The 24,345-nt window shown below is 38.4% G+C and overlaps 1 protein-coding gene across 2 annotated transcripts in view; it reads left to right on the top strand.

Annotated features, from left to right (window-relative positions):
• PIBF1 (progesterone immunomodulatory binding factor 1) overlaps window positions 1–24,345 on the top strand; it is a 212,244-nt gene that overhangs the window by 4,928 nt on the left and 182,971 nt on the right. For both annotated transcript variants that reach the window (XM_082675882.1, XM_082675883.1), the window contains exons 3-5: window positions 10,932–11,032; window positions 13,835–14,033; window positions 16,720–16,839. In XM_082675882.1, coding sequence (XP_082532008.1) covers window positions 10,932–11,032; window positions 13,835–14,033; window positions 16,720–16,839 — 420 coding nt within the window. The remainder of the gene's footprint in view (window positions 1–10,931; window positions 11,033–13,834; window positions 14,034–16,719; window positions 16,840–24,345) is intronic.

The following is a 24,345-nucleotide window of genomic DNA, read 5'->3' as shown; positions in this document are numbered from 1 at the left end:
CTCCTTGCCACCACATGCAGCGTGGCCTTCTTTAGACATTCCTCTTCTGGACCTGGTGTGAACATTTCTTTGACATATATACTAAGGAGTGGAATTTCTGGCTCACAGGGTATATGTCTACTTAATTTAAGTGTACTTCCAAATTGCTCTCCAGAGTAGCTGCCTGCTCTACATTCCTGTGTTTTTTGTCTATGAGCACTAGGGTTGTCCTGCTTAGAGACCCCTTGGGGTAATATATTTGCTGTCAAATATGGGAGGAAGTATTATATGGTAGAAGAATTACTCTTCCTTAATTCATCAAATCCAAGCCACCTGGATTGGAAGACGGACCACTATGTGTATTGCTAGGGTTAAACACTGCCAAGTTAAACTGTTATGTGCTGTAGTTTGTAAGATGCATTCCAGCTTCAGAGATGAAAAATGTGGAAAAGTGTCCGTCTGGGATTGATGAAGAAACAGTATTTTTAGCCACTCATTCATTCTCCAAAGCTTACCAGTACATTGAACATCAGGGATACGAAGATGAAAATGTCGCATTCTAGCATTACAAAAATAAATTTCCCTCCCAAGACTATAGCTCCATGATAATGGTTGGAGTGGGAAGCTGGGAAGTGTAAGTCTTTAACTGGACAGATTGTTGTCTCTAATAAAAACCAGAGTTACCTGAGAAAGAGGGGAAAACTTGATGTTGGGAGACAAGTAACAGTTTTTTCCATTCATCAAGGTCTTTTTTAGTTCGGAAATATGTGAATCTATATAATATAACTTCTCTCCACACCAGTATGGCAAGGGTACAATGCTTATGTTTATTACAGCTTATTACTGGTGGTACAGTTTATTACTAAGAATGTCTCGACCCATGTTGATTTGACAGAAGCAGGTTGGTCCCAGGAAACTTAAAAAGCATGGATTCCCCCTCCCCACTCAGCTGCTTGCTGACTGAGAGCACTGGGAAGGCGAGCCGCTCAGGCCAAACTTCCTAATCTTAGAGGATTGTTAGCTTTGCACTTTTATCCCCACTTATTGCTACCTAAATCGCTTTCCTTATTCCCCTCCTTACTCCTTTCTTCTTGCTTGTCAATTTTTAAATGCCAAAATCTCTCTTGGTTTATTTCTCATTGGAGATCTGTGGGTTCTTTATTGCTTGGAAATGGAGGAGTGAATCTCCCTAGCTTGACTGTCTCTGAGTTGAGGGACTTAATCTAAAAGTCAGTTAAAATTGTAGAAGTTCTAACCCTGGAAAAAACGGAAGTTTCTCCTTGTGGTAACAGTTTTCTTGATTTGCAAAATAGTAATTATGAGGAATGTGGTTATCTTTTGTTGATTTAAGACATTTATTGAGACATGTTGCCAGGAATATAGCAGTAAATATGACAGAGTCCCTTTTTTATGGAGATCACATTCAAGTGAGAGACATGATCAAACAACAATTAAACAAGATATCTTCAAGATATGTGACGTGACATTGCTCAGCAGTGCGAGTTTTCTGCTTTGGATAGGGAGTCAGCAAACTTTCTCTGTAAAGGCCTGGGCCAGACAGTAAATATTTTATGCTTTGCAGGCCACATATGGTCTATCACATATTCTTCCTTCTTTTTTTTTTTTTTTCTTTTAGCAACTTTATAAATGTAAAACCTATTCTTAGCTCATGGATAATCAGGAACAGGACATGGGCTGGATTTGGCCCATCACCATGGTATATTAACCCTTGCTTTAGATTATGTAACAGAGAAGTCATTTGCAGATTTTAGGCGCCTGGAGTGACATGTCCTGATTTTTATTTTCAAAATGTCGGTGAAGTAATAGACTAAGAGCAGATAAGGTAGAAGAGGAAGACAGTATTAGGCTATTGCCTTACGTAAGACTCCTAACTTTTTGGCTTCATCACCTGGAGCCATTTATTGAGAAATAGAAGGCTGGGAGAAAACTGATATAGGAGATAAAGTTTAAGTTCTGTTTTGAATATGTTAAACTTTAAATGTCCACCCATTAGACTCATAAATAGAATTGTCGCTCTGACTTTAGAGGACAGTCCATGACCAGGGAGTTTGGGGGGGGGGGCACACACACGTAATATACATCAGCATGTAGGTGCCACTTAAAGCTATGGGATTTGGTGGCATTACGTGGGGAGAGTAGAGGGCCCCAAACCAAGTCAATGAGTAGTCAAATATTAGAAATGGGTTAAAAGAAGAAAATCCAGCAAAGGAACCTGAGAACCTTGAGAGGGTCCAGTGAGTTAAGCAGGAAAACCAGGAGGAGTATCACATAAGGTGAAAGAGGATGGAGTGGTCAGCTCTGCCAAATCATGTTGTCAAGTAAGATAAATACGCAGAAATAACCATTGGACTGGGCATTATGGATGGGATTCATAACTTTAACGAGAATTGTTACTGGAATAGTGTGGGACAAAAACCATATGGAAGTTTTGCTCTGATGATGAGCAGAGAAAATGGTACTGTGGCAGAGGAAGTGGTGGGATCAAGGGAGTGTGGTTTGTTGGGTTTTTTAATGGGAGACAAAAACATGTTTGTTTAATGACAGGAATAGTTCAGTAGAGAAGGAGAATTTGATGACACAAAAGGAATTCACTTGAATGTATTAAGGACTGACTGTTAAATTAATCTGCATATTTTAAAAGGTGAACAAGAACTGCCTGGGTTGAAAGGGAAAGAGTAAAGAATTTTTTAAATAGTCTAAGAGTGAACTCGGGTGCATGGAGGCTTAAGAGCGAGCACAGCATATTGGGGAAATGGCAAGCACTTACTTTTGCTGGAACAGAGTTTGCTTTTAAGCTAGGGATGAGAGACATGGTAGGTAAAGGCCAGATCAAGAAAGATTAGTATAGTATGCCATTAGGTTTGGAATTTATTCTGAAGACAGTGAGGACCCTCTGAAGGATTTAAAACTGGGGAAATAAATTTTTGATAGCATTTTTAAAAGATAAGATGAAGATAGTTTTGGAGATTGGCAAAACTGAAAGCAGGGAAACCAGTTAGGAAACCATTATAATAATCCAGGTGAGAGATGACAGGGGTCTAACTGAAGACTTGTCACTGGGTATTAAAGAGGATGGTATAGTTTTGACAGCTTTTTACGGAATAAGCTCAACAATAAAAACAATGATGTCAGAAGAGGGGGAAGATGGCGGAAGAGTAAGACGCGGAGATCACCTTCCTCCCCACAGATACACCAGAAATACATCTACACGTGGAACAACTCCTACAGAACACCTACTGAACGCTGGCAGAAGACCTCAGACCTCCCAAAAGGCAAGAAACTCCCCCATGTACCTGGGTAGGGCAAAAGAAAAAAGAATAAACAGAGACAAAAGAATAAGGACAGGACCTGCACCAGTGACAGGGAGCTGTGAAGGAGGAAAGGTTTCCACACACTAGAAGCCCCTTCGCAGGCGGAGCCTGTGGGTGGCAGAGGGGGGAAGCTTCAGAGCCGCCTAGGAGAGCGCAGCCACAGGGGTGCGTAGGGCAAAGTGGAGAGGTTTCCACACAGAGGATCAGTGCCGACCAGCACTCACCACCCGAGAGGCTTGTCTGCTCACCCGCTGGGGCAGGCGGGGCTGGGAGCTGAAGCTGGGGCTTTGGTCGGATCACATGGAGAGGACTGGGGTTGGCTGCGTGAACACAGCCTGAAGCGGTTAGTGCACCATGGCTAGCCAGGAGGGAGGCCAGGAAAAAGCCTGGAGCTGCCGGAGAGACAAGAGACTTTTTCTTCCCTTTTTGTTTCCTGGTGCACGAGGAGAGGGGATTAAGAGCGCTGCTTAAAGGAGCTCCAGAGACGGGCACGAGCTGCGGCTAACAACGCGGACACCAGAGATGGGCATGAGACACTAAGGCTGCCACCACGAAGAAGCCTGTGTGCGAGCACAGGTCACTCTCCACACCTCCGTTCTGGGGAGCCTGTGCAGCCCGCCACTGCCAGGGTCCCGGGATCCAGGGACAACTTCCCTGGGAGAATGCATGGCACGCCTCAGGCTGCTGCAACGTCACACCGGCCTCTGGTGCCGCAGGCTCGCCCCACACTCTGTACCCCTCCATCCCCCCGGACTGAGTGAGCCGGAGCCCCCGAATCAGTGGCTTCTTTAACCCCGTCCTGTCTGAGCAAAGAACAGATGCCCTCCAACGACCTACATGCAGAGGCAGGGCCAAATCCAAAGCTGAACCCCGGGAGCTGTGAGAACAAAGAAGAGAAAGGGAAATCTCTCCCAGCAGCCTCAGGAGCAGCAGATTAAATCTCCACGATCAACTTGATGTACCCCGCATCTGTGGAATACATGAATAGACAACGAACCATCCCAAATTGAGGAGGTGGACTTTGAGAGTGAGATTTATTATTTTTTCCCCTTTTCCACTTTTTCTGAGTTTGTACGTGTACGCCTCTGTGTGAGATTTTGTCTGTTTAGCTTTGCTTTCACCATTTGTCCTAGGGTTCTATCCGTCCATATTTTTTTTCTTTTTTTACGTTAAAAAAATTTTTTTTTAATAATTATTTTTCTATTTTAATAACTTTTTTGTTTTACCTTACTTTATTTTATTTTCTTTTATCCTCTTTCTTTCTTTCTTTCTTTCTACTTTTTCTCCCTTTTATTCTGAGCCATGTGGATGAAAGGCTCTGGTGCTGTAGCCAGGAGTCAGTGCTGTGCCTCTGAGATGGGAGAGCCAACTTCAGGACACTGGTCCACAAGGGACCTCCCAGCTCCACATAATATCAAATGGCAAAATTTTTCCCAGAGATCTCCATCTCAACACCAACACCCAGGTTCACTCAACGACCAGCAAGCTACAGTGCTGGACACCCTATGCCAAACAACTAGCAAGACAGGAACACAACCCCGCCCATTAGCAGAGAGGCTGCCTAAAATTATAATAAGTCCACAGACACCCCAAAACACACCACCAGACGTGAACCTGCCCACCAGAAAGACAAGATCTGGCCACATCCACCAGAACACAGGCACTAGTCCCCTCCACCAGGAAGCCTACACAACCCACTGAATCAACTTTAGCCACTGGGGACAGACACCAAAAACAATGGGAACTACGAACCTGCAGCCTGTGAAAAGGAGACCCCGAACACAGTAAGATAAGCAAAATGAGGAGACAGAAAAACACACAGCAGATGAAGGAGCAAGATAAAAACCCACCAGACCTAACAAATGAGAGGAAATAGGCAGTCTACCTGAAAAAGAATTCAGAATAACGATAGTAACGTTGATCCGAAATCTTGGAGATAGAATGGACAATGATAGTAAAGATGATGCAAAATCTTGGAAATAGAATAGAGAAAATGTAAGAAACATTTAACAAGGACCTAGAAGAACTAAATATGAAACAAGCAATGATGAACAACACAATAAATGAACTTAAGAATACTCTAGAAGGGATCAATAGCAGAATAACTGAGGCAGAAGAACGGATAAGTGACCTGGAAGATAAAATAGTGGAAATAACTACTGCAGAGCAGAATAAAGAAAAAAGACTGAAAAGAACTGAGGACAGTCTCAGAGACCTCTGGGACAACATTAAATGCACCAACATTCGAATTTAGGGGTTCTAGAAGAAGAAGAGAAAATGAAATGGACTGAGAAAATATTTGAAGAGATTATAGTTGAAAACTTCCCTAATATGGGAAAGGAAATAGTTAAGTCCAGGAAGCACAGAGAGTCACATACAAGAAAAATCCAAGGAGAAACACGCCAAGACACATATTAATCAAACTGTCAAAAATTAAATACAAAGAAAACATATTAAAAGCAGCAAGGGAAAAACAACAAATTACACACAAGGGAATCCCCATAAGGTTAACAGCTGATCTTTCAGCAGAAACTCTGCAAGCCAGAAGGGACTGGCAGGACATATTTAAAGTGATGAAGGAGCAAAACCTACAACCAAGATTACTCTACCCAAAAGGATCTCATTCAGATTTGATGGAGAAATTAAAACCTTTACAGAAAAGCAAAAGCTGAGAGAGTTCAGCACCACCAAACCAGCTTTACAACAAATGCTAAAGGATCTTCTCTAGGCAAGAAACACAAGAGAAGGAAAAGACCTATAATAACAAACCCAAAACAATTAAGAAAATGGGAATAGGAACATACATATCGATAATTACCTTAAATGTAAATGGATTAAATGCCCCCACCAAAAGACACAGACTGGCTGAATGGATAGAAAAACAAGACCCATATATATGCTGTCTACAAGAGACCCACTTCAGACCTAAGTGAGGGGATAGAAAAAGATATTCCATGCAAATGGAAACCAAAAGAAAGCTAGAGTAGCAATTCTCATATCAGACAAAATAGACTTTAAAATAAAGACTATTAGAAGAGACAAAGAAAGACACTACATAATAATCAAGGGATCGATCCAAGAAGAAGACATAACAATTGTAAATATTTATGCATCTAACATAGGAGTACCTCAATACATAAGGCAAATACTAACAGCCATAAAAGGGGAAATCAACAGTAACACGTTCATAGTAGGAGACTTTAACACCCCACTTTCACCAATGGACAGATCATCCAAAATGAAAATAAATAAGGAAACACAAGCTTTAAATGATACATTAAACAAGATGAACTTAATTGACATTTATAGGACATTCCACCGAAAAACAACAGAATACACATTTTTCTCAAGTGCTCATGGAACATTCTCCAGGATAGATCATATCTTGGGTCACAAATCAAGCCTTGGTAAATTTAAGGAAATTGAAATTGTATCAAGTATCTTTTCCGACCACAACGCTATGAGACTAGATATCAATTACAGGAAAAGATCTGTAAAAAATACAAACACATGGAGGCTAAACAATGCACTACTTAATAACGAAGTGATCACTGAAGAAATCAAAGAGGAAATCAAAAACTACCTAGAAACAAATGACAATGGAGACACGACGACCCAAAACCTATGGTATGCAGCAAGAGCAGTTCTAAGAGGGAGATTTATACCAATACAATCCTACCTTAAGAAACAGGAAACACCTCGAATAAACAACCTAACCTTGCACCTAAAGCAATTAGAGAAAGAGGAACAAAAAAACCCCAATGTTAACAGAAGTAAAGAAATCATAAAGATCAGATCAGAAATAAATGAAAAAGAAATGAAGGAAATGATAGCAAAGATAAATAAAACTAAAAGCTGGTTCTTTGAGAAGATAAACAAAATTGATAAAACATTAGCCAGACTCATCAAGAAAAAAAGGGAGAAGACTCAAATCAATAGAATTACAAATGAAAAAGGAGAAGTAACAACTGACACTGCAGTAATACAAAAGATCATGAGAGATTACTACAAGCAACTCTATGCCAATAAAATGGACAACCTGGAAGAAATTGACAAATTCTTAGAAATGCACAACCTGCCAAGAATGAATCAGGAAGAAATAGAAAATATGAACAGACCAATCACAAGCACTGAAATTATAACTGTGATTAAAAATCTTCCGACAAACAAAAGCCCATGACCAGACAGCTTCACAGGCAAATTCCATCAAACATTTAGAGAAGAGCTAACACCTATCCTTCTCAAACTCTTCCAAAATATAGCAGAGGGAGGAACACTCCGAAATTCATTCTACAAGGCCACCATCACCCTGATACCAAAACCAGGCAAGAATGTCACAAAGAAAGAAAACTACAGGCCAATATCACTGATGAACATAGATGCAAAAATCCTCAACAAAATACTAGCAAACAGAATCCAACAGCACATTAAAAGGATCATACACCATGATCAAGTGGGGTTTATTACAGGAATGCAAGAATTCTTCAATATACGCAAATCAATCAATGTGATACACCATATTAACAAACTGAAGAAGAAAAAAAATATGGCCATCTCAATCGATGCAGAGAAAGCTTTTGACAAAATTCAACACCCATTTATGATAAACCCCTTGCAGAAAGTAGGCATAGAGGTAACTCTCCTCAACATAATAAAGGCCATATATGACAAACCTACAGCCAACATCGTTCTCAATGGTGAAAAACTGAAACCATTTCAACTAAGATCATGAACAAGACAAGGTTGCCCACTCTCACCGCTCTTACTCAACATAGTTTTGGAAGTTTTATCCACAGCAATCAGAGAAGAAAAGGAAATAAAAGGAATCCAAATCGGAAAAGAAGAAGTAAAGCTGTCACTGTTTGCAGATGACATGATACTATACATAGAGAATCCTAAAGGTGCTCCCAGAAAACTACTAGAGCTAATCAATGAATTTGGTAAAGTAGCAGGATACAAAATTAATGCACAGAAATCTCTTGCATTCCAGTACACTAATGATGAAAAATCTGAAAGTGAAATCAAGAAAACACTCCCATTTACCATTGCAACAAAAAGAATAAAATATCTAGGAATAAACCTACCTAAGGAGACAAAAGACCTGTATGCAGAAAGTTATAAGACACTGATGAAAGATGATACAAATAGATGGAGAGATATATCATGTTCTTGGATTGGAAGAATCAACATTGTGAAAATGACTCTACTACCCAAAGCAATCTACAGATTCAATGCAATCCCTATCAAACTACCACTGGCATTTTTCACAGAACTAGAACAAAAAATTTAACGATTTGTTTGGAAACACAAAAGACCCCGAATAGCCAAAGCAATCTTGAGAATGAAAAACGGAGCTGGAGGAATCAGGCTCCCTGACTTCAGACTATACTACAAAGCTACAGTAATCAAGACAGTATGGTCCTGGGACAAAAACAGAAAGACCGATCAATGGAACAGGATAGGAAACCCAGAGATAAATCCACGCACGTATGGTCACCTTATCTTTGATAAAGGAGGCAGGAATGTACAATGGAGAAAGGACAGCCTCTTCAATAAGTGGTGCTGGGAAAACTAGACAGGTACATGTAAAAGTATGAGATTAGATCACTCAAAGTTAAGCTCAAAATGGATTAAAGACCTAAATGTAAGGCCATAAACTATCGAACTCTTAGAGGAAAACATAGGCAAAGCACTCTGACATAAATCACAGCAAGATACTTTTTGATCCACCTCCTAGAGAAAGGGAAATAAAAACAAAAATAAACAAATGGGACCTAAGGAAACTGCAAAGCTTTTGCACAGCAAAGGAAACCATAAACAAGACCAAAGGAGAAGCCTCAGAATGGGAGAAAATATTTGCAAATGAAGCAACTGACAAAGGATTAATTTCCAAAATTTACAAGCAGCTCATGCAGCTCAATAACAAAAAACAAACAACCCAATCCAAAAATGGGCAGAAGACCTAAATAGACATTTCTCTAAAGAAGATATACAGACTGCCAACAAACACGTGAAAGAATGCTCAACATCATTAATCATTAGAGAAATGCAAATCAAAACTACAATGAGATATCATCTCACACCAGTCAGAATGGCCATCATCAAAAAATCTAGAAACAATAAATGCTGGAGAGGGTGTGGAGAAAAGGAAACACTCTTGCACTGCTTATGGGAATGTGAATTGGTACAGCCACTGTGGAGAACAGTATGGAGGGTCCTTAAAAACCTACAAATAGAACTACCATATGACCCAGCAATCCCACTACTGGGCATATACCCTGAGAAAACCATAATTCACAGCGAGTCATGTACCGAAATGTTCATTGCAGCTCTATTTACAATAGCCCGGAGATGGAAACAACCTAAGTGTCCATCATCAGATGAATGGATAAAGATGTGGCACATATATACAATGGAATATTACTCAGCCATAAATAGAAACGAAAATGAGCTATTAGTAAGGAGGTGGATGGACCTAGAGTCTGTCATACAGAGTGAAGTAAGTCAGAAAGAGAAAAACAAATACCGTATGCTAACACATATATATGGAATTTAATTTTAAAAAATGTCAAGAAGAACCTAGGGATAAGACAGGAATAAAGACATAGACCTACTAGAGAATGGACTTGAGTGTATGAGGAGAGGCAAGGGTAAGCTGTGACAAAGTGAGAGAGTGGCATGGACATGTATACACTACCAAACGTAAAATAGATAGCTAGTGGGAAGCAGTCGCATAGCACAGGGAGATCAGCTTGGTGCTTTGTGACCACCTAGAGGGGTGGGATAAGGAGGGTTGGAGGGAGGGAGACGCAAGAGGGAAGAGATATGGGAACATATGTATATGTATTACTGATTCACTTTGTTATAAAGCAGAAACTAACACACCATTGTAAAGCAATTATACTCCAATAAAGATGGAAAAAAAATAAAAATAAAAATGATGTCAGATAAGAATAAGCAATGGAGGAGATATATCAAATATGCGTGACTCAGATTTTTTTGCTTTGGAGACCAGGGAGATGTAAGGAATATAAGATAAGTGAGGGTGATGACTAGGTTCATTTTGGACATTTATTGCAACACCCATGTAATCAATTGAAGATGTATAGTAGGCAGAGATTATAGATGGATCTGAGGTATATATTCAGGGTCTGGCCAGGAAATAATTAGCTGGGCAAGGCACCAGCATAAAAATTCCAGTTGTCAAAGGGTTTTTCACTTAGATTAGATTAACGGGAAAAAATGATCTTAATGACAGCCTGGCAAAAAAACATTCATAAGGCAGCAGATTCAAAGCATAGTTTTTTTGTTTTTTGTTTGTTTGTTGCGGTACGCGGGCCTCTCACTGTTGAGGCCTCTCCCGTTGTGGAGCGCAGGCTCTGGACGCGCAGGCTCAGCAGCCATGGCTCACGGGCCCAGCTGCTCCGCGGCATGTGGGATCTTCCCAGACTGGGGCACAAACCCATGTCCCCTGCATCGGCAGGCGGACTCTCAACCACTGCGCCACCAGGGAAGCCCCAAAGCATAGTTTAACAACCATTTTTATGAACAAACAGAAGGTTTTATTAAATGATAAATTTGTGAACTGACCGTATAATTTATCTTTTTCTCTTTTTTAAGATTGAAGAATTGGAAGAGAAGCTTAATGATGCACTTCACCAGAAGCAGCTACTAACATTGAGATTAGAAAACCAGTTGACTTTTCAACAAAAGGATGCCAGGTAAAAGTTTTAAAAAGCAGCAATACCGGGCTTCCCTGGTGGCGCAGTGATTGAGAGTCCACCTGCCGATGCAGGGGACACGGGTTTGTGCCTCGGTCCGGGAAAATCCCACATGCCGCTGAGCGGTAGGCCCGTGAGCCATGGCCGCTGAGCCTGCTCGTCCGGAGCCTGTGCTCCGCAACGGGAGAGACCACAACAGTGAGAGGCCCGCGTACCGCAAATATATAAATAAATAAATAAGTAGCAATACCTGTCTAGCAGTTAGTAATGTCATTACGTATTCATGCATGTGATCGTAAGCTAAAATAGAGAAATCTTCAATCAAAGACGGTAATAATTTTTACATCCAGACTGACAAAAAAAACTACTTGATACGTACACAAAATTCAAAAAGCCAGAATTCAACATTCATTCAACAAATATTGCCAGTGTCAGTGAACCATAAATGACAATGGAAGCTCTCTAAACTCACCACCACTTAACTGGCTGTCTGGATTAAATTTTTCATTTGCTCTGTAGAACATACTGATATATTCTTATGGCCCATTGAATTCTTCTGGGTTAATGTACCTTTTGTTTGCCTACATACTTCCTCCAGCTCAGTTGTGTGTTTATGCAGAGTCTGTTGTGTTTACTCTCAAATATGCCTATGCCAATCATACTTATTATACTTACATAATCATACTTACACTTAATTAAAATTATATTTTAAAATGAGTACAAAAACATGTCATTTATTTGCAAACTATAATGAATTCTTTGGAAAGATTCAATTAAAGCGAGTGACTAAAAATCATCAAATTAAGTGTAAGCAAGAGGTGTTTAGAGATTAGGGGCAAAAATCAAATCCATAAAAAGTATCCTCAGATTTCCCAAGTGTCTTTTCAAAAGGTCTCCTGCCATTGTAAAGAAATCAGATTTGGAAATCATGAAAAATGATTTACAGAAAAACAAAGCATATCTCCATATTACAAAAAATCTGTACCCTATGTAAAAAATGTTGCCAGTGAATGTTTATGTCTATATTTTAATTAGCTGTAAATGTGTAAAGTAGGTGTCTTTTCCCTATAAGATCTTACTCTTTAACTGATATTTTAAAAAATTATCAGACCAATTATCAGCTACTATCTCATTAGATAAGTGGTTCTCAAATTTTAGCATGCATCAGAACCATCTGCCGGGCTGAAAAAAGATTGTTGGGTCCCACCCTCAGATTCTGATTTGAGTTGGGCCCTGAGAATTTGCATTTTTACCAAGTTCCCAGGTGATGCTAATGCTGCTACTGGTTTGGGGATAACACTTTGAAAACCACTGCATTGGATAATAGGACTTCTACTCTATTTCTTTAGGCACTGATCAAATTAAATGAAGTGGAGAGGGCAGTAGGAGACTATTGCAGTAATTCTCTTGATAGCTGATAGTGGTAAAAAGTGGTTGGATTCTGAATATATTTGAAGGTAGAGTTGATAGGATGTCCTAATGGATTAGATGTGGGGTTTAGGAGAGAAAGAGGAATCAAGGATTGTACCAACATTTTTGGCCTGAATAAATGAAGGGATGAAATTGCTGTCAACTAAAGATGGTTGGGGGTGGTGGTGGGATGAATTGGGAGATTGGGATTGACATACATACACTAATATGTATAAAATAGATAACTAATAAGAACCTGCTGTATAAAAAATAAATAAATAAAATAAAATTCAAAACTAAAGATGCTGAAACCATAGTGGAATAGGTTTGTGAGAGAAGAGCAGGAGTTCAATTTGGAACATGTTAAGGTATAGTTGTCGTATTAGAAATCCATGTGGAGGTATATGAGAAGTCTGATCTAGAGATATAAATCTGGGTCATTAGTATATAGATGGTATTTAAGTCACGAGACTGGATGAATTCCCCAAGGGAGTGAACACAGACAGAGGAGGGAACTGAGTACTCCAACACTAAGGCAAACTAGATAATAAGACCGAGAAAGTGCCACCAAGAAAATAGGATAAAAATGAAGAGGAAAAAAATAGGGTGTCTGGGAAGCCAGATGAAGAAAGGAGGGAGAGATCAGATGTCTCAAGTGCTATTGATAGGGATCATTAGCAATCTGAATGTTACCAGACCTGATTGGCCTGGGTTTAAGAGGAAAGGCATTGAAGAGAGCACATACAGAATACTTTAGAGAAACAAAAGGGGCAGTGAAAGGGGGTCAAAAATTGTGGGAGCTTGTTTGTTCATTTAAGACAGGACGAATAACAGCATGTTTGTATGTTGATGGGAGTGATACAGTAGGAGGGGGAAAAATCAGAGGGTGCCTTCCTGCTCAAAATTTTTGGGTGGGCAACTAACAATGTGTACTACATGGATTCCTTGAGAAAGGCGGTTGATTATGTGTGGATTACTGATTTCATTACCTCATTGGTTGAATGAATACATTATGGTGGTTCAGTGTTGCCATCTTAAAGAGGTATACCTTGAAGTACCTGGATAAAGACAAATGAAAATTAATGAGTAGGGTCCAAAGCAGGTATATAAGATTTACACCTTAAGGAGAAGACATGTATAATTTTATAATTTGAATTTTAAATGTTATTAAGAACATTAATTTTCTATTTAATAATTTATGTGGCTACACATTCAGTAATTAGTGTAGCATTGTCATTTCGTGTTTAACTGGTTAAGTCAGCATTTAGTTGGAGCCAAAAATACTATTAAGCTTCTCATTTCTTAATTTTATGTTACTATAAAAAAGGAACTTTGAGAAAATTAGATCTCAGTGATTTTTTTAAGCTTGCTATACATTCTCTCCTAATGTAGAAAATATCAAGAACTAATGAAACAAGAAATGGAAACTATTTTATTGAGACAGAAGCAACTAGAAGAGACAAACCTTCAGCTAAGAGAGAAAGCTGGAGATATTCGTCGAAACCTGCGTGACTTTGAGTTGACAGAAGACGAATATATGAACCTAAAAGGTCTTCCGGAAGATCAGCTTTCTATTCCTGAATATGTGTCTGTAAGTGTCTTGTATCATTAAAAAAAAAAAAAGAATGCATATATTTCCAGACTAAAATTTGCCATTTCTATAGTAGCCATAACTTTTTTTTTTTGCCATAACTTTTGAAGTACCTAATTGATAAATTATTTTATGACTCTGATCTGAAGTGAGTGAATGGTGTTCAGATCACCAAATTTTAAAGGGTCTTGGCCATTGACCTCCAAAGTCAAGCAATAAATAGGGCTCTAAAGTTAATGGCTGGATAATCCATAGAAATGAATTATTTTATCATAAACTGTGGCAGTTTATAATGTTCTCAAATGAAAAATTATAGAGATAACAGATTAGTGTTTGCCAGGGGTTAGGGACATTAAAGAAGAGGGGAGTGGTGTGATTATAAAGGGACAGCATGAGGGCGATCGTTACGGATCTAGGTCAGGATCTCAACTGCAGTGTTGGTTACACAAGTCTGTATGTAGGATTGATCTATGGCAGTGTTCTCAAATCTTTCTGATATCAGCATCCATTTACACTCTAAAAATTATTGAAGACCCCAAAGAGATTTTGCTTATATAGACTATATCTGTTAATATTTACCATATTTGAAATTAAAACTGAGAAATTTTTACAATACAGGAATACACAAGTACACACTTCATTAGCCTTAAGGGCGATGATATCATCACACATCATGTAGCCACCGGCAGACACTTAATGGGCATAAGATTAAGAGTAAAAGAGGCAAAAAATATTAGTATTACTAGGAAAATAGTTTTGGTCCCATGGATTTCCTGAGTGGCAGGGTGGGACCAGGGCTCTCAAGAGCACACATCTCACACAAACTGCAAGTTTGTGATATACAGAGGTCATTTCACCCTAAGAGGCTTGATTTTTTTCATCTGTAAAAGGGTTAATAATAATAACAGTGCCTTTTATTCAATAGCTTGTCATAATCTATGATGAAAAAGAATCTGAAAAAGAATATTTATATGTATAACTGAATCACCTTGCTGTATAGTGGAAACTAACACAGCATTGTAAATCCACTATGCTTCAATTAAAAAAGAATAATAATAACAGCAACTTTCTGTTGAGGTAATTGTGAAGATTAACTATGAATTTGTATGTAAAATGCTTAACACAGTGCTTAGAACATAGTAAACACATAATAAATATTATCAGTTCTTTTTGCTGTAGTGGTTGCTACTCTTGGTTCTCATTTGGATAAGGCTTCCAGATTAATGATTTCCTACAAAACGGAGTACTGTTTTTTGTCCAGCTTTTTATTTAACATAGCTTGAACATAATCGTTTTGCCCAAAGTACTGTCCAAAACCAATTAAATATCTCAAGTGCTGTCATTGAGGCTTTAGCCATTGTAGATGGAAAGTATCCCATTAGTGGCAGGCATACATATTTTTGTTCTCTGATCTGTTAATGTTCCTTGTCTTATCTTTTGTTTTCAGACAGTACCATCCTAACTAGTTAATTATACACAGGTTCATTGTGTCAAGTACTAGCCTTAGGACTTGCCTCTTACCAAATATGGTACTCCTGCAATACAGCAATACATTAAGGAGTTTCAGACTGTATGCCTATACAATAAATAGTCCCTAATTGTCCTCTCCTAATTTGCTGATAGCTTAGTTTTGTAGGAGCTTGTTAGTTGGAACACTTTACTAAGTTAAGGCAGGCAAATTCCCCTGAGAGAATTATGAGTGGGAAGAGAGGTCTGAACTGAATGGAACAGTGACATGAAAATACCTCCTGATTCATCCTGATTATCCCTTCCACAGCGGTGGTAGTAAGTAGATTTCACCAAGAGCCTGGGGTGTAGGCTTTTCCTATATTTAGGCATGGGAGACAGAGCAGTGCACAAACCAGACAAAAATTCCTGTCCTCACAGAGCTTACATTCCAATGGAGCAACACACACAACAAATTAAGATATGTAGAACGTTTGTCCTAAATGCTATGGAGAAAAGAGCAGGAATGAAGAGTGAGGATGCTATTTTAAATCAGCGTAGGGGAGGGAGTTCCCTGGCGGTCGAGTGGTTAGGACTCCATGCTCTCACTGCCAAGGGACCGGGTTCGATCCCTGGTTGGGGAACTAAGATCCCACAGGTGGCGCGGCCCCCAGAAGAATCTGGTTAGGGAAGTCAGGGAGGGTTTTACTGATAGGGTGATGTCTGGTCAGAGACCAGAAGGGAGTGAAAGCATGAGCCGTACATTTATATGTGAGAAGAGCTTTTCCATCAGAGGAAAGAGCAAGAGCAAAACTCTGGAACACTTGATGTGTTGAGGAAATAACAAGTGGATAGTGTGGAGTGAGCAGTAGTGGGAGGTAAGGAGTAAGGAGAACATGGAGGACTGATAGAAGAGAGGAAAGAGAGACCGTGTCACAGGTGGGGAGTTACAGATAATCTGGGCCTTGAGGGGACTTAATTGAACATTAAGACTTAATGAAGTATTAGTGGTCAGGGACAATTAAAGACCGTCTTGTATCATTTTGTACAAACAAAACTTTATATATAATAAATATAATTTATATAATCTGAATATATAATCTGAAACTCCTTAACACTTTCCTTTATTATCTTAATACTTTTCCTTGTAGTACTGATAATTGAGAGTGCTGTTAATTAGCAAATTTTAATTGTAATTTGGGTCTCGAGACTGCTTATTAATTTGATTTTTTTTTCAAAGATTCGGTTCCATGAACTAGTGAATCCATTAAGAAAGGAAATCTCTGAACTACAAGTGAAAAAGAAAGACCTGGCCGAAGAATTAAGTGAAAACAAGGGTCAACTGAAACAACTGACTGAGGTTTGTATAATTTTGATCCCTGGTGTGAAGAAGCTCCAAGAGGTCCCTAAGATTTGTGATAGGGAATATAAAAATCAGTGAAAGAAAAATGGAACTCGGGGATGCTGACTGCTGTGATTCTTCATAAGTAGTGGGAAGGAGGTGAGACTGGAAATAGCCATCTTATTTTGGCAGGGTACGTCCATGATATTGGCCGTAATCCCCGGCTGAGTGTTTTGTTGTTGTATCTCATTTCATTCTCAGTTCTTCATTACAGATCCGCCCTGTTGGTGATAAGAAAGGGAGCCCTTGTCCATTTATAAGTCATTTTGCCTCTTCATCCAATACAGTTAGCTCTCCTAATACCTGTTCAGAGCACATGCACTAATGTTAGCATCCACCCCACTGATGCCTTGTGCTGTGCTAGGTGCTGGCAGCAGTGAGTACAAGAGAGACAGTGCCTGCCCTTCCAGAGTTCAAATTCTAGTAGGTTGGAGTTATACCTTAGATGATATCTTGACACTCATTCTTTGTGTGACCTTGAACAAGTCATTCAATGTTTCCTGCTCTGTCAAATGAAGAAAATAATACTATTTGTCCCATTTACTTCATTGAATTGCTCACAATTCTGTTTCAAAGTAAAAATGTGATTTTTAGCAAGGTTGCCTATAAAGTATTTTGTGTCCTATTTCAAGGGCAACTTTTACCAAAGATCTGTTATCCAGAAATAAACAATTATGATTTAATTTATATTTTGATGCTCTGATTTGCTGCACTGTTAGTGCTGGATGGAATCTACTTTGGTCATTATAGAGCCAATATTACAGGCAAATGAAGGCTCAGCTTCCATCTGCTCATAGGAGCATTGAAGTCATCAGGAGTGATGCCAGAGAGGCCGATGTGCTGATGTGAACCCTACCACAGGGGTCTATTATGGTGGTTTTTTTCTGCTGCTAACCTGCCACATTGTGCAGGTAAACTGTTTTGCACATTTAGAAAAATAGCTCTTAACTTTTAAAAAATTTGCATCTAAAGTCAAAATAATAAAGGACAAAGAAGACCTCAATTTGGCTACTAACTAATTTTGCAACCTCGGGCAAATCATTTAATCTCCATTGTCTCTGTAGAATGCCCAGGATGGTGATGGTGGTGGCAGCAGCGGTGGCGGTGTGCCACATGGTTCGTTAGAGACAAGGCAAATAAGTTTTCAGGCTTAGTTCTGCAGCACCTTATGGTACGTCAGTGTCCCTCAGGGACTTCTTATTTTTTAGAGGGAGGACTGGAGGAGCTTTCTATCCTTGTTTCTATCAAACCACCTCTATTTTTTTTTTTTTTTTTTGCGGTACGCAGGCCTCTCACTGTTTTGGCCTCTCCTGTTGCGGAGCACAAGCTCCGGACGCGCAGGTTCAGCAGCCATGGCTCACGGGCCCAGCCGCTCCACGGCATGTGGGATCCTCCCGGACCGGGGCACGAACCCGTGTCCCCTGCATCAGCAGGCGGACTCTCAACCACTGCGCCACCAGGGAAGCCCAAACCACCTCTATTTTAATCTCTTTTGACATTTGGGGATTCTAAGAGTACCTTCTCCTGAACAAAGGATTCTTTGGACCAAAAAAAAAGAAGGCTTGGATCTCTAAAATTATCATTAGTATGTGACATATTTTTACTGTGTGGTAAAGCAAGTCTTTCTACTCTCAAGGGTCAGTAATGGCATTGTATCCCAGATTTTAGTTTGTTTCAACCTTCCTAATACCTTTAGTATTTTATTGACATGAAAGCATAGAAAATTAACACTGGTTTCACTCATAGAGTTCCTTAGTGTTTTTAGTGCATGAATACCTCTTGAACACAGAAGCAGTTTTGTTTGTGAGCTTGTGTTAGGGTTCTCCAGAGAAACAAAGCTAACAGGATATGTAAATATATATGGAGAGACGTATATTTTAGGGAATTGGTTCTTGTGATTGTGGAAACTTGGCGAATCCAAAATCTAATGGGGTAGGCTGGCAGGCTTGGAGATTCAAGGGAGGGTTGCAGTTTGAATCCAAAGGCAGTCTGCTGACAGAATTCGTTCTTGCTCAGGGGAGGTCAGTCTTAGTTCTAGTGAGGCCTCAGCTGATTGGATGAGGCCCACCACGTTATGGAAGGTAAACTGCTTTACTCAGAGTCTACTGATTTAAATGTTAATCTCATCTAAAAAATGCCTTCACAGAAACATGTAAAATAACGTTTGACTGAATATTTGGGTACCGTAGCCTAGCCAAGTTGACATAAAAAATTAGCCATCCTAGAACCTTTCCATGTGCAAGTTTGCTTCTTAAAGGTTTACCACCTCTCAACTGAAAATATAATCTTCTGTCTTAAACCTTTTCCTGAACTTAATATAAAGAGGGAACTGAATCACATTCAGGAAAAAAGAAAAGTAATGCCTTATCTCCATAATAAAAGGTCTTAGAAACTCAGAGAATATGATTTAGACATAATAGAATTACTTTTGTATTAAAGCCACCCTTAAAGTTAGATTCTTCTGCTCTGTCAAGGGCCTACTACAGTTCAACTTGCCCAACACTCAGAAAATATAGACTGAAAAGTTTTAAATGAAAAGTCACCAGCTAGGACCTTTTTATAAGGATATAGTGAGTGAATGTTAATATCTAATATTAAAAGAAATGTTTTTAGCAATATATTGTGGGGGCTTATTTTTTGAAATGATTTGTTAAATTATTTACTGCTCTGGTATCTGGGGAATTCAGAGATACTAGTTTGAGTTTCATCTCTACAACTCGACGATGGTGTGATGATCTTGGATAAAAAACTTAGTCTTTACTGCCCCTCCCTGCAGTCCCCATCTGTAAAATAGGGATGAGAATATGTAACATCTGCCTCACTCACATGGCCATTATTATGAGAATAAAAATTTATTCCATAAATAATTCACTATACCTTGATTATGTGGCAAGCATTGTTCTAGGTGCATGGAATACCTCAGTGAACAAAACAGAGATCTCTGGCCTCATGGAATTTATGTTTTAAAAGGAGTGCAGGGAGCTTCCCTGGTGGCGCAGTGGTTGAGAATCCGCCTGCCAGTGAAGGGGACACAAGTTCGATCCCTGGTCTGGGAAGGTCCCACATGCCGCGGAGCAACTAAGCCCGTGCACCACAACTACTGAGCCTACGTGCTGCAACTACTGAAGCCCGTGCGCCTAGAGCCCATGCTCCACAACGAGAAGAAGCCACCGCAATGAGAAGCCCGTGCACCGTGACGAAGAGTAGCCCCCGCTCACCACAACTAGAGAAAGCCTGTGTGCAGCAACAAACACCCAACACAGCCAAAAATAAATAAATAAAATAAATAAATTTATAAAAAAAATAAAAGGAGCGCAGGGAGGGACTTCCCTGGTGGTCCAGTGGCTAAGACTCCATACTCGCAATGCAGGGGGCCCAGGTTCGATCTCTGGTCAGGAAACTAGATCCCACGTGCTGCAAGGAAGAGCCCACGTGCTGCAACTAAAGATCCTGCATGCCACAACTAAGACCCGATGCAGCCAAATAAATATTTTAAAAATAATAAAATTAAATTTTAAAAAAAGGAGTACAGGGGAACAAACAGTAAACATTATATTGGAAAGGAAGCACAAAGTAAAATCTCGAGTTTGCAGATAGCAAAGTTTTTCTGAGTGGTAGAGTACTACGCTAGTAAGGCAAATTGGAGGAAGATCTCAGAAGATTAGCAGACTGATTATAACCTGTGTGTTTTCTTTTATGTAACCTCTCAGTTTATGATCCCCAAATCAGTATATTCAAAATTGGTCACCAACCCTAGAGACTATATTTTTTTTCTATTTTATTATGAAAGTTTTTGAGCATAGGTAACTAGAAAAAATTTTACAATGAACACCAGTATACCCGTCACCTAATTTCTGCCATTAGCATATCACTATACTTATATTAATCACATACCTGTCCATCTAGCCATCCACTGGTCATATTTAATTTATGAGAAATTGCCAGACTGTTTTCTTTGTAATGTATCAGTAGTTCCTTTTTATTTTTGGGTAATATTTAATTGTATGGATATATTCATCCTCCAGTTGATGGGCATGTGAGTTATTTCCACTTTGGAGACATTATAAATGAAGCTGCTACAAACATTTGAACATTGGCTTTTGTGTGGACATACTTTTTTGTTTTTCTTGTGTAAAATTTAATAGTCAGATTTTTCACTTCTAGATTTCCATTTGGTTATTATAGTTTTTATTTCTCTGCTATTTGTGTATTCATTATAAGCACATTTTCCTTTACACCACTGTGAATAGTTAAAATCTCTGCTTTAAAATCCTTGTCTGCTAATTCCAAAATCTGAGTCACCTCAGAGATTGTCTCTGTTGATTGTCTTTTCTTTTAAGGATGGGTCACATTTTCCTGTTTCTTCAAAGGTTGAGTAACTTTAAATTGATAATTTAAATCTGAGTAAATTTAGATCTTAACATTGCAACTGTTAGGTTGTGGAGACTGCATTTTGACAGTGCTGATGCTTTTGTTTTAGCAGGAATTTAACTGGTTTGTACTCAGATAGCATGCTCTGTCTCTTGGGCAGCAGCTCAAATTTCAGTTAGGCTTTTCTGGCCTTAGTAGGACTGCTTGGGTCTGTCCTACACATGTGTTGTTCAGAGGTCAGCCAGAGATCTGGCAGAGATTATCTGCGGAACTCAGAGTACCCCTTTTCTGGCTGTCTCTAGAATTCCCTCCTCACTTTAGAGCAGCTGAGTTGCCCAAAACTCTTGTTTTCTGGTTCTTCAAGCTAGAAAGATGAAGGATATTCTGTTGTACCTTTATCATCCAACTTGGCACATAGTAGGCCTGCCTTCCAGATAAAAGGCATTTTAAAAAGAGAGAGAGAGACCAGGAAATTTACCCAATGCTGTTCCCTTCTTCCTCTCGTAGAAGACATCCTTCCAGAATCTGCCTGATTTTGGTCACTTTCCTGTGCCTTCAGATGGTTGTTTTATATTTCGTCCAGAATTTGAAGTTGTATCTGCAGTAGGGTTGGTCAGATGGGAACTTGGAACCATCACCAGAAGTGGAATCACCTTACAATTTTGTTTTAAACACAGGTGAAGGAAGAGAAAATCCAGTCTGTGCATGTAAAATATTTAGCTTTGAAATCCTCTGTTTTCTCTAAAAAGAATCTTAGCTTCATTGGAGAATCTTTTTTCTCAACATGTTTAACTTTGTACTGATATGGGTGATGACTCATTAGGCATTATGAAGAAAAATATTAAAAGCAAAATAAAATGCATCACTAGACCTTGAACAAAATGTACAGCTTTGAACATTGTAATTTTGGTTGTTTGCACTACTTACCTATTAATGATTATTGAATTCCTGATATAGCCATAAATTTCAGAGTTTGGAAAGTAAGATCTGGTATTTGGGCAGCTGAGTTTACTATCTGAGGACATACAAAGATTAGTATGTGTCAGATGAACACCAACAGCTGGGGAAAATGTGATTGAAGTTCATAGAATCACAAAATCATAAAATCACATAAGGTGAGGATTGACTTGCAAGGGGATAAACTCAGGACAAATACAAGATGGTACTACTATTTTATAGAACAAGTAGTAAATTAATAGGAAACTTAAAAAGAGGAGGCAAGAGCCAACAAATATAAATGCCCCAAAAATGGCAGCATCATGGCAATTCCATGTGGGTTACTAAGAGAAACTAAGATATTTTTTAGTTATGTCTCTGAGTTTTAAAACTGGGAGTTGGGAAAACAAACTTTCCGGTTTACTAAGACTGTTGGATTGAGTTTTGTCTTTTCCAAAAATGAACTGAATTTTTTTTTTTTTTTTTTACCACATGGTGGCAGCATATATCCATTTATTTCTGTAACCGGTTTTGGGCTACTCAAAACATCTTGTCATTTTTGACCTAGAGGCCAAAGCGTTACATTGTTACCTTATTTTCATTTATATTCCTTATTTCATATCCATTGCCTTAAATCAATCAAATACTATGTTTTTTTAATAAAATTTAGTAGATCTATAACTGGGAGATAGAATTTTTAAAAATTGAAACTTTTCTGGCAAAACATGTAGTCTTCAGATTAAAGGTGTCTCAGTTATTACACTGATTTTCATAATTACACCTAACAAAAGCATTCAGAGATGTTAAAGCCCCACAAGTACACAGTTAATTGTGCCTTTATTCATATAAGCTGCTAGTTCATGGCAGATATGAAGTGAAAAACTGATTTGTTCAATATCTATTACGTGAAATGTAATAAAATGTGATTTTTGACCTGTAAAAAAGAAGTCGCTCTTCCTGAAGTGCCAATTTTAGTAGATTTCTGGAATTTTCTTTCATTATTTTTTTCCACATCTTTAGTTATTTGGAAATAATATCTGGATACTAACCCTGGAAAATAGGGCTCATCTTTTACTTCAAGTTGAGAGTTTTTTTATAAGCATCAGTAACATAGTCTAATTATAGCATATTTTGAGCTGTATTTCATACATGAGCTTGTGTATGGTACTTAGTGTTTTCATAAGTGTTATACGTTTATTTCCTATTTATGAAATCTCTCTGTAACAGGTCAGAATTTTGGTCCAGTACATGTAGCTAAGCTATGTGCAGCTGTTGTGCTATTGTAGAGTTATTTCAGAATGTTTCTTTTCAAAAGAAAGAAAAGTTAACAATATTATATAGGGCATTAATGAGTCTGTACTTAGAACCATTAAGTTTCATGAGGAAATGGTGAAATACTTTTCTCTTATGAGAACTTTGGTAACTAGGAAGCAAGAAGAGTGTTTTGTTTAAGAGAACTTCCTTGTTTAGGAAACATAGTTACATTTATTGAGAAAAATTCTGCAAAATTACCTTGAGCCTCATCTTAAGTATTCATACATGAATAATCCTGTTAATTTTATTTGAATGAAAATGAAGTATTTCATTAATGATACATACTTGTTAGTTGGGTTTTTTAATTTCAGAGCATTATTAACTATTTGTTTTCTGAAGTTTCTTTTTTATCCTGCCCAACTGATGAATTTAAAATTCCTTTATAAGATACATGTTATGATGCTACTCATCAGTTGTAATTATTTTTGGGTATCTGACAAATTCATTAGTAAACAATAATAGTTTTGCCTCTCTGTATTACATTTAAGTTGAATAAGCTCTGCTTAAAACTTAGATTCCTGGATACTTTCATAGGTTCTGGTTTTGGTTTGAGACGGACCTAAGAATCTCAATTTTAATAAATAACCTAGGATTCTAATGTGGCAGGTTCATGGACCATGAACACAAATCTCCTTTGTTGTTGTTTACTTATTGAGGTACAAAAACACTTTATATTCTTAATTAAATTTCATATTTTATATATTATAATAATAATTAATAATAATTAATATTTTAATGTATTTATAACATCCACGAATATAATAATTAGAATAACACTAGCTGTAGTATTACTACTTGGAGGTTCTAAAACCCATTTCTTACATATACATCTAAAACCTGTTG

This window comes from Grampus griseus (genome assembly GCF_964374135.1).
Source record: "Grampus griseus genome assembly, chromosome: 18".
Classification (NCBI taxonomy): Eukaryota; Metazoa; Chordata; class Mammalia; order Artiodactyla; family Delphinidae; genus Grampus; species Grampus griseus.
This window is presented reverse-complemented; position numbering and strand designations above follow the sequence as displayed.